This window comes from Solenopsis invicta, chromosome 13 (genome assembly GCF_016802725.1).
Source record: "Solenopsis invicta isolate M01_SB chromosome 13, UNIL_Sinv_3.0, whole genome shotgun sequence".
NCBI lineage: Eukaryota > Metazoa > Arthropoda > Insecta > Hymenoptera > Formicidae > Solenopsis > Solenopsis invicta.
Window position 1 is genome coordinate 137,720 of NC_052676.1, and position 11,762 is coordinate 149,481.

The window sequence follows — 11,762 nt, forward strand, 5'->3', positions numbered from 1 at the left end:
CAGGAGAACAGGGTATTATGACTACTCTGTCGACAATGTGGCTATCTCTATGGCTATTATTTCCGTTATTAAGTGAGGTATTCTAACAATTACTAATGGAGTTATTCGTTTAATAACACGCCGTTTTTTAGTGATGTTAATATTCCAATACATAATGACTGACAATTGTTATAAAGCATTTTTACTTTTGAGCACTTGTAAACTTTTTCAAGGTACACTCCCCCCCCTTTTTTTTTTACGGAGGGGAAATGCGTTGCCGCATACCCCAGGCCTCGGGGGAGGCCTGGTGGTTATGTGGGGCTCTCCCCCGCCGACAACGTGTCGGCGGGGGCCTACCCACTAAAACCCCTCCGGGTGTCCTGTCCTGGTCCATAACGGGGGAGCTCCAGAAACGCGTGCAGCATACTTCCGGAGCCCCCACCGGACCCGGTCGGCCAATGGCCGGTTCGGCTCGCCGGAGGCACCCTGGTGGTGGGGCCTCCGGGAGGGCTAAGGCCAAATCTGCCTCAGGTCGGGGGAAGGGGATACCGTCCCTCCCCCGCCTCTTCCCCTGATTGTTTGGGGGTATTACCCGGGGATCCGGCCCCCGCGGGAGAGCCCCGGGTTTTTCTTCTACCTGAGAGAGTGAAGTAGAGAGGGACATTATGCTCCTTTTAACCTTTTAACCTTTAATTACATACACTTAGTCATTATTCTTAAACTTGAGTGTATTACATACACTCGAGTGTTTTGTTGTTATTTAACTTTTTATTCGGCCGTATACATTTCGAGTTATACAAAGTTAAAACAATAACATGGAATTTTGTTAATATGGTTTTTTAAGTGAAATTTTTATATCGAAATATTTCTTCGATAAATCGATTGTCATTCTAAAGAGCGGTGTTTAAAAACATTAGAGACATCTTTTTATGCTTGTTTTTTAATGTTAAACAGGGATAAAATTATATTTTTAATGAAATTTTCAATGGTATATCTAAAACTTCTGAACCCAGGAAAGTTCTAAATCAGGAAAATTCTAAACAATGGAAAATTAAAAATATATAATTTTGTAAAAGGTAGTGTGTTTCTTTTAAATTAAACTAATTTTTTTAAATTATTTTTATAGATAGCCATATTACAACCATTTTTTTCTTTCACCGATTATGCTGTGTATTAGATTTTTATAAATCACGTCCTAAATAATAAATATTTCATTACTTTGAGTCTAGAATCTGTTAAACAACACTCTGACGAATGTAATCGTTCACATTTCAATAGAAAATATTAATTATAAATAAAGTTATTCAATAAAATGAAAATGGGTGCCATATGACCCTCTTCTCCTCTATTAATATTAAACGAATTGTTGATTTTTACGAAGCTATACTGGTACATGGTGATGCGTCAATCTCTTTGAGATTTGGCGCGTTATCATTTGTATCTGTATAGTTTCATAAATAATCAGTAATTCAGATTGTAGAATAGGACTAAACTGACAATGAGCTCTATTTACAAAATTTTTGTTATAACATGTATGATTTTTTTACTTACGATAAACAATTTCGCTGCATCCATCTATGAGCGGTGCTGCGTATTAGGCGCGAATTATTTTGTTAAGTTGCGATAATGTGCGAAAAACATGGATTTTTTGCGACTTTGCAACCAAAATATAACACACGTTCTTCCGTTATGTACGGTGCAGGCAGGGTATGTTTGCGATTAATAAAATTATGTTACTCATTGAAATATCATTACGAGTTTTTATAAAAAACTTTCGAGTTCCTATTTATTGATATTACTATTTATTGATTATTCAATATCAATGTATTATTACTGTCAATGTCACATATACACATAAATGTATATATTAGGGTTGTAACGAAAGTAACTGTAACGAAAGCGAATGTGAATGTGAATGCAAAAGCGAATGATCTTATTGTTTCTTTCTATTGAATGATGAAATTAAGAAACATTAGGAAAAATAATATATAATAATCTAATAATAATAAAGAATATCACTGATCTCAGTTCAAATTATTAAATGATAAATGCAAATAAATAAATTAGTGACTTATTTTTTTATTTAATAATTTTAATTTAATAAAATACAATGAATAAAATTTATGTATTTTTGCAACGTAATACAGAGATATTGGATATAATGTTATAAAGAAAACATAAGTTAATTTTACATCTAACTTTCTTTCACAATTAACGAAATAAACATTTTCTATCTAATTAAATAAAATTCGTAACCATGAAACAAATTAACTCAATACAACTTTTTGTAATAATTCAAATAAAATTAAGTTCTTAGTTCTTACTTCTAATAGTTATAATTAAGACTTGAGAATTTACTATATCATTTTTTTTTGTATTTCTTTGTTCAAATTTATAAAAACAAAATCTTTCGTTAAAACTCGTATAAATATTGCGATAATAAAAAGCGAAAGCGAGAGTCTAAAATGATGCGAAAATTTAGCTTTTGTATATACGAATGCGAATATTCGTTACAACCCTAGTGTATGTATGTATGTATGTACACATTACACACACACACACACACACACACACACACACACACACACACACACACACACACACACACACACACACACACTCGCGCACACACGCACACACACACACATTTGCATGCATACAAGACGTCCCATAAGAAATGGCCAAGCGGTCGTACGCAAGTAAAGCGGATTAAATCGAAACGAAAAGTCCTGTACTATTTAGCAATTTTCGCAATAATTAATGAGTTATTAATTTATAAAGATAGCCGATTTCGCCTACTACTAAATCCAGAGCGCGGCGAAGAGTGATTATGTAAACAATTTTCACGTGCTTCTATCGTTAAGTGTGACCGCTCAAGAAAGACGGAGCATTAAGTGCCTACAAAGGAGCGGGAGGTGATGGTAATTTACGTAAGTATGTCATGAGCAGTCACGTGACTTTATTAAGAAACTTTACATTTGGATATATTTGATAATATTCTGTTCATATTTTCTCGTATCTACTCACATAACTAGTAACGTTGTATATCACCATTGGTCTATCACGGAATTAGTTGAAGTAAGATTCAGTAAGTAAATTCCCTTGACGTGATTGCTCGTGACCCCCTTACGCCGATTATCATTACCTCGCAAAAAGGATCTGGCTTAGTCTATGATTGTCAAGCGGCTATGTAGAAGCAACGCGTAGAATACATCTCCAAACGTCTTCTCGTGTACTTAGCAACGATGACTGCTGGATAGTTGTATCTCTCCGCGCGTTTGGCGATGGGTTGCGCAAATTCGGCTATACTTATAAATTAATAACTTGTTAACTGCGAAAATCACAAAATAGTACAGAACTTTTCAACTCAGTAGTCCATTCTACCTGCATACGATCGCTTGGCCATTTCTTATAAAACACGCTAAAAATATATATTTAATAGGACCCCGTATAATGCGGTATTCCTATAATGCGAACTAAAAGTTGTGCTACTGCCCCCGTACAACGCGATTAGAAAAAAAGAATATTTATTCAGTTTTCTAACACGTTGTTTAAAATAAAATAAATTGCATATTATTTTCAATTATATCAAAAAAGTGATTATTCATTTCTAACACATTGTTTAAAACACAAATTGCACATTATTTTCTGTTATATTAAAAAAAAATTCAGTTCTAACTTTTTACACTGCTAATTTCCCCGTATAACGCGAGATGCCTATAGCACAAAACGCATCTCTCGCGTTATAGGAGGTCCTACTTGTATGTATACATATACATACACACATTTTAAAACTAAGAAGTCCTCAAACATTGTAATAATGGCACTACAATATATTTCAATATTACGTTATATAAAATATATTCAGTATAAAAGTACAAGATTTAAAAAAAACCAAACATTTATTTGCTATCTGATTTGACGTGAAATCGTTGAAGTCTCTACTAGAGGATATACATGCGTGTATGCATATGTATGTGTGTGTATATATACATACACATATTCATGTATATATCATTATCTCTAGCAGAATATTTATAAAAAAAAGTTGCTCGTGTAAAGAAAAAAAGAGGTACTCGAAAGTGGAGTATATATCGCAGTCTTCTTATAAGGTTTATAATGAAGGAGTGCGTGAACTGGCGCTTTGTAGCCAAGAAATCACTGTCAAGCATGGTTGTTGTTTTTATATCGACTGACGTTTCAAATTCTATTGTACACTGTACTTGCCCCTTGTTGTGTTTTATTATCTCTGAATATTTTATCTCGTGCTTCAATCAATCGTTAAATCGCCTATTTATGTATACATATTATTAATAGCGCTAGCTAAGTAATCGACGATGCGTAGCGCGTTAGACTGATACGATCCTTTCGGATATGTACGCACGAGGAATTTTTAAATAAATGTGCTGATTCCGTTACGTTTTCAATGATGATTACATTCAATTTCCTTCTTCCTCCACTTCCTCTCCTTTCTCTTGTTTCTGCATTTGCTCTCGACTCGAAGATACGGCATTAAATGTCATTGCCTTGATCTCAACGTCATCACGCTTGCTTTGAAATGTCAAATCGAAATCGTCCGGAAACTTGGAACGATATGTGACGAAATCATCGTGTTTGCAGTAATCAGTGAAGAAGGTGAGATATTGGGCTTCCTCGTCCGTCGGTTTCGGTAAGCGCAACAGTGGCTTCGTCTTAACCGTAATAGGCACTGAACGTCGAATTAATGACCGTTTCTTTCTCGTAGGTGGTTCCATGATGCGCTTCAGCGCATCCAATAGTCGATGCATTAGTTCAAACTAGAAATCACGACAATAGTTGAGATGTAATTGACATTGCGCGTGTCAAATAATTATACGATAATCCATTGTAGTTATTGTTTAAAATGTTAAAATAAAGATTTTCTATTTTGTTCCACTGATTTTTTTTTTTAAGGTTTTTATGAATTTTTTTAGGAAAGTGAGTGAATATTTTTCAAAATTACCTTTTATCCTTTATTATTGTTCGAAAATTAATTTTCTACTTATTTTTCAATAAAATATACGAATGTTATTAACAATAAATACATTTGATCTCTGTACAGTTCATCTTTTTTTCTTCACGATGAAGAGATAATAACTACATGATTCTAGATTTACCATACAGCACCAAAGCTTCCAGTAACATTTCAGAAACGTTGCAACATTTCTGAAAACCTATAGCTTTTATTTATCATCAAACTTCAACTATACCGTTTCGTCCCACCTTCTCCTATTTGTAGAATTAAAAAATTATTTAAGTGTAATGTGCCTTTTGCATACTAACACACGCAAACACTATGAAACTTCTGGAAATGTCGGTGCTGGAATTTTCGGTACTTGAAATAATTAAATTTTTTGGAACAATTTATTATATATCGTGCGATGTTTTGTTAGTTCAAAGAGTCAATTAAATAACCTCATTGGTTTTTTTGCTTCAAGTTTAAATTTAAGAATTTGAAATTTTTTAAATTCAAAATAATTTTTTGCGAATTTTTGTAATAAAACTAATTGTAATTAGTTAAAAATACAATATTTTTTATTTCGATCTTGTTTATCGTCGTTTTTTAAGGTATCGATTTCACATATTTTTAGCAAAAACCTTCAGCTATAGCGTGACAAAGTTGCCAAGTTCCATAGATACCGGTATAGCAAGAAAGGTAATTGAAGGTAACAGTAATTGTCTCATCTAAAGTTGAGTTTAAAGACTGAAGACTTAATTATTTAAAATTTTGATTTTGATGACTGAAGATTAAAAGAAGTTTAAAGTTAAATAGTTCTCTCATTCACGAGTAAAAGACAGATTTAATAAATTTTTACCTTCCTCGCGGCGTCTTCCGCCACCTTTACAGCTTTCATCTCCTGTCGGAATCCTTCCCGCTCGCAAGCATAGACGATTTCGCGTGGCAAATTATCCAACTGAAGATTAAATTCTTCATGGATTTTTTCAATCCATTTCATCATCGAAAAACTATCGAGATTTGCATCATTTGGACCTACGCAGCTTTCGTAGGTATCCTCTACAAAAACACGAAGATAGAGTACCTCTTCAGAGCAGACTAGACGCCGGAAGACATCTCGCAGAAGGTAATTAGCATATTCTTCAAGATTTGCCGCTCTATTCTCTGCCTTGATAATGGAATTCTATCCAATATTTCGATTAATGTAGGATTAATTGTTAACGTCAAAAATTAATATTTTCTTAACCGACCAAATTAAAAAAAATCGTACTTTATTAAAATTTAATTAGAATCACATATTTTTTATATAACTTGTCCCAGAAAAGATGGATGATCTCTCACGAGCCATATTACGTTAGAAAAATAAACTCATAAATTTCAATAAATTTTTTCTGTAACACACCATTGTCGAGATATTCGTTTTTAAAGTTTAAGATTTAAAAAGCATTTTCTTAAATAATTTTTATACTGGTTTATACATTAATAATTTATAATAATTATTAGATAAATGATTAAAAAATATGATACAAACTATTATTAGAGAATCACAGAAATAAGCTCCTTTTTTAAATCTTCTAAAAATTAAAATTTTTAAACCAATAAATTTTCTTAATTTTCAAGTATTTTTTTCAGATTTCTAACGTTAAAAAAAAATTTCTTTTCTGCTAAAAAGAGAAAAACTGTTTTTGAAAAAAGACATACTTGTTCGGTAAAAAGTAAATTTTCATCTCAATAAATGAAAATAGATTAAAATAAATTGAAAACTTTAATCCATTTGAATCCATTCGAATGCATACTTAAAATCTATGAAAATGGATTGAAAATAAATGCATTTCTATAATACGGAATAGAACTGTTAATGCTTTGGAATAAAGGAACTAAAATAGATTCAAATGTCTTCATAAACCGATATATATTTTTAAATGAAAATCTTTTTTTGGATTCAATTGGATTGAGAAAGTTATATTTTCTATCCAGAATTTTGACGTATAAAGCATTTATTTTACGAAACTGTATTTATTTCTGGGTTGAAAGATGTAGAAAGCTTTATTCAATTCCTATAAATGAATACAAAGGTATTGAGTTTTTCAAGAAACAAAAATGAATTTAAATGGATTAAAAATTTGTAATCTCTTTTAAATTTATTTAAATACATTTTGGATTAAAAAATAGCAATTACGTCATTTCAATCCTGTGTCATAGACACGCGAAAAGTACTTTTAGATTAAAACAATAGGAATCACTTCATTTCAATTCCATTTCATAGATAGAATGATTACATGAATAGAATGACAAAATAGATTGCATGGTCCACGTAACTTTTTGTAAATTAAAAAAATAAATATCCCGTTAATGTCAAATTAAATAAATTATCAATCAGTTAGACTTGAATTAATACAAACTTCCAAGTCGTCAATCGTTGAGGTGATTTCATTGATCTCCCGTTTGATCTGCGCTTCTGTCATAGTAATAGTTATAGCCATATCAGCCATCGGTGCAGCAAGCGATTCAAGATGTATGAGTGCATTTAAATTCTGAGTCTCCATTGTCCGGAAAATGCGGATCAAATCAAATGGATCCTCGAAATACAGCTCAGCCGGACCGGCACTAATAACGTCCTGCTCGAATAATTCTAATACAAAATAATTGTTTACATATTAAGAAGTTTTAAAAAATATTAAGCATTAAGTGTCCTGTCCAGAATTACCTATCAAGTTCTCTAAGGATGCGCTCTCGTCTAATGATTTATATTTACTAAATAAATCTGTCGATGGAGTGTCAATGAAAATGCTACTTCTTTCTGATTCAGATCGTTGAGGTAAATCATACTTGATCCTCCAAGCGATAGGTGATACCCGATAAAGGAACATCTGGCACATTTTCACCAGTCTCCAATTTTCCTCCCAGACATAAACGTCTAACCTGCTCTGACCGAATTGTCTCGCAAGTTCATTCCTTTGGGCGCTAATCTCACCAGTCAATTTCGCTTCCCATTCCGCTTTCTCCAGCATAAGCATACTTTTTTCATGATCTTTCGATAGAAATTCCTCGAAGCCGTTTGTGTATCGCTGGCAACGCATCTTTTGTAAAAGAATAAAATAGACAAATTTATATTAAAATACATCCAAGGATCAATAATATTCATAAAGACAAGGTTCATTTTTTGCGCGTATACAAAGTACAATAGTATAGAGTTTAGACAGCCTGATTATTTTCATTGCTATTAATAATGCAAAATACTGTGTAAGAAGATAATAAAATTATTATTATTAAGTAATTTAAAAATTATGGAGTGATCCAAGTCACCCGAAAGTGCTGGCAATGCAATGGTATATATGTCCCTTATGAAAAAGTAAGTTGAAAACGCATATAAACGTAGTTAAAACTTACGAGTATACCTGAATTTCTCGTAATCGACGTGTTTCTTGCTCAAACTGTTGATCGATGCAAATACAATCGTCCTTTTCTTGCCCAACGAGGAGTTTTATTTTTAGTATCTCTCGTATGTCTTGGATATATTGTTCCAATGAAAATTTTTCTTTTACAGATCTGCCGGATAATTCTGTAAAATAATGTGGATCCACGTCTGTCATGGCAATCACTTTATCTGGATCTTTATGTTTTTTTGCTTTTCCTGCTTCTATCTCAGCATCTACCTGCGCAAAATTTTTGAAGAATTGTGTATATAACGACCCGTTATATACGACCCGTTTCCGATCACGGATCAGCTCATATATATAGTATATATATATATATATATATATATATATATATATATATATATATATATATATATATAATTTATATAACTTGTATAACTCACTTTTAACCTTCAATTACACATACTTCCTCATTATTCTTAAACTTGAGTGTATTATCACACAAATGTACATAAACTCGAGTGTTTTTTTGTTATTTACCTTGTTATTTGGCTATACACATTTCGAGTTATACAAAGTTAAAACGCGATAACACATGGAATTTTATTAATATGATTTTATAAGCAAAATTTTTATATCTAAATATTTCTTTGATAAATTGATTGTCATTCTAGAGAGCGGTGTCTAGAAACATTAGAGACATCATTTTATGCTTGTTGTTTAATGTTAAATAGGGATAAAATGATATTTCTAATGAAATTTTTAATGGTATTTTTAAAATTTCTGAACGCAGGAAAATTCTAAACAATAAAAAATTAAAAATATATAATTTTGTAGCAAGGTACTATGTTTCTTTTAAACTAAACTAATTTTTTTTAATTATTTTTATAGGTAGCCATATTACACAACCATTTTTTTCTTCCACTGCACCGATTATGCGGTGCATTAGATTTTTATAAATCACGTCCTAAATAATAAATATTTCATTACTATGAGCCTAGAATCTGTCAAATGACACTTTGACGAGTGTAATCGTTCAAGTTTCTTCAATAGAAAATATTAATTATAAAAAAATTATTGAATAAAATAAAAATGGGTACCATATTACCCTCTTCTTCTCTATATATAATTTTTATTTAAATATTTTAAAACTTTGAGTCTAAAATTAATTGAACAACATACGGACGAAAGTAAAGATTAAATTTTCAATTTTAAACATTGATTATTATCAAAATCATTTTATAAAATGTAAATGGAGGACACGTGACACTATCTTCTCTTCTATTATTACTGGAAAATATTTTTATTTTTTCCTTATATGAGAGCACTAATCAAAATTGGTAACATTGTATCTTAACTTTTGTTAGTCTCTAGTGCGAGTGATACTTATTAGAAATCTTAATAATAATAGATAAAACTCACGTGTAATCTTTGCAAAATATCGTTGGATTGTGAAATTTTATGTCGTTCCTTGTAGACTCTTCTATCACGTTCAAATATTGCTTTTTTCTTCTTCGCTTTCCACCATTGAAGATAAGCCAAGGTTTGGGAGCAGGAAGGAAAAGCGAAGGGTGATTGCTCATCCTTTAAGTTCTCTCCTTCGTTCAGGAATTCGTGACCATTAGTCCAATAATGTCGCATCCTGAGAAATTTTCAAAATTTCTCCTATAATAACATAAATGTATTTGGCTAAAGACATTATCTTATACAACACAAAACATTGGAAGTTATATTTTCTCAACATTGAGCTATGTTGATTTTTGTTATTTATTGATTTTTCTTTACTGATTGTTAATGTTACATTGAAACATTGAAACAATACTGAACAAATTATTATCTTTTAAAAATAAAAAAATAATATTTACATTTTATTAAATACAAATTAAATTTTTCAGCATACATAATTTAAAAAAAAGTATATTTAACGCTCCTGCTGGTTTGATCGCCAAAAATCAGCGTCAACAGTGACGATTTAATTATTCAAAGTGGCGAAGAAAAAAATGCACATTCCATATTCCGACATAAAATATACACACATACGTAGAGGAAAGACGGGAATCGTGTAGAATTCAATGTGGTTTATTAAAATAAAAAAAAGTGGCTGAAAAGATAAAATTTGATTCTCATGGTTAACCTTGAAATATTCCGATAAATGTTACTCTTAAAGGCCGGTCTGTTTTGAAATGTTACACGTAGTGATTTCTTTTGTGCCGTTGTCAGCTGGATTCTTTGGTCGACATTGCACGGCTCGGAGAAGCTCATCTTTTCTTCTTATTAATCAGAATCGGAAGGCATTTATAAACATTCACAGTTAGTAGGTAAGATCAACTAAAGTCAACTAAAGTGCACTAAACACGTTAAGGCATAATTATCGTGCGCTAAAGGATCTAGTTTGTTTGACATGCGCTTTGCGCTCTTCTGGTTGTAGAGCTTCGTTCAATGAATAGTGGCTGTTTTCCTTTTAAAGAACACAGTCGACACTTTTAACACAAAGCAACACATTTCGCTTTCCATTTACAAACTCAAGAGACACTTTTCGACTCTACTCAGGAGGAGAGTCAGATTATGTTCGAGTGTGTTAAGAATTGTGTCGATTTGTGTCTTCAAATTCGACGCTGGATTTCGCGCTACAATTTTATTGGTCTTTAGGCGCTTTTACATGGGAGGCATCAAGCATCGAGCGTCAAGGACAATTTCATTGAGGCAATGTTCCGATATTTATTGCTAATACTGAAAATTTATAGTTAATTGCATATATAGAATATTGAAATATATATTTTATAAATTTTCAGTTATTATATGTTAAAAAATGTTTATACATCAAACATAACCTCCCTTATTTACAACGTAACCTTATTTATTTGCCCTTCTAGCATCAAAAAACTAGAATCTGCAAGTCCAGATTCCAGCGTTAAGAAGCTGCGCAACTTAAGTGGCGTCTACAATACAGTCATTAAGATGGTACGACTCTGCGACGGACCAATCAAAGAAGAAAAAATCATATATTTTTTTCTTTGATTGGCCCGTCGCAACGTCGTAACATCGTAACGACTGTATTGTAGACGACGCTTTAGAGCCACTTGCACCAACGCCGATTAACTTAATCGCTGATTAGTCTATCGGAATTGACCAATCGTATTTGTCGTTAAGTAAAAACGACAAATGCGATTGGTCAATTCCGATAGACTAATCAGCGATTAAGTTAATCGGCGTTGGTGAAAGTGACCCTTAATGCTGGATGCTCGACGCACGACGCTTGCATGTAACTGCACCTTTAGACTATATAACTAGTTATATAGTCAAAAGTTATTAGTTATTTCCTTATTCGGTCGCTATCATGCGCAATACTTTAGAGTCCTATATAAAGAGAGAAGCGACATCGAACCCCCACCACAACCTTCAGTATCCAATTGAGTCCTCCACCGCCA

At 32.2% G+C, this 11,762-nt stretch overlaps 1 protein-coding gene across 2 annotated transcripts; it reads right to left on the reverse strand.

Annotated features, from left to right (window-relative positions):
* Nucleotides 1-2,270: 2,270 nt before the first annotated feature.
* LOC105207023 (cilia- and flagella-associated protein 100) lies at nucleotides 2,271-11,346 on the reverse strand. 2 transcript variants are annotated; one of them, XM_026140309.2, is made up of 7 exons: nucleotides 10,469-11,346; nucleotides 9,757-9,976; nucleotides 8,353-8,610; nucleotides 7,662-8,034; nucleotides 7,357-7,586; nucleotides 5,814-6,137; nucleotides 2,271-4,775 (listed from the first exon to the last, which is right to left on the reverse strand). In XM_026140309.2, the coding sequence occupies exons 1-7, from the start codon at nucleotides 10,594-10,596 to the stop codon at nucleotides 4,419-4,421; spliced, it is 1,890 nt and encodes a 629-aa protein (XP_025996094.1). In that variant the 5' UTR covers nucleotides 10,597-11,346; the 3' UTR covers nucleotides 2,271-4,418. The 2 variants fall into 2 exon arrangements, with proteins under 2 accessions (XP_025996094.1, XP_025996095.1); XM_026140310.2 differs by having other exon boundaries at nucleotides 9,757-9,999; nucleotides 10,469-10,582.
* Nucleotides 11,347-11,762: the final 416 nt, after the last annotated feature.

Excerpts from the sequence above, each read along its gene's own strand:
- LOC105207023 (XM_026140309.2), bottom strand. The coding sequence starts at position 10,596 with ATGAGCTTCTCCGAGCCGTGCAATGTCGACCAAAGAATCCAGCTGACA. Across the intron at positions 9,977-10,468 it reads ATTTATCGGAATATTTCAAG|GATGCGACATTATTGGACTA; the intron begins GTTAACCATGAG and ends AAAATTTCTCAG. Across the intron at positions 8,035-8,352 it reads GTCGATTACGAGAAATTCAG|ATGCGTTGCCAGCGATACAC; the intron begins GTATACTCGTAA and ends CTTTTACAAAAG.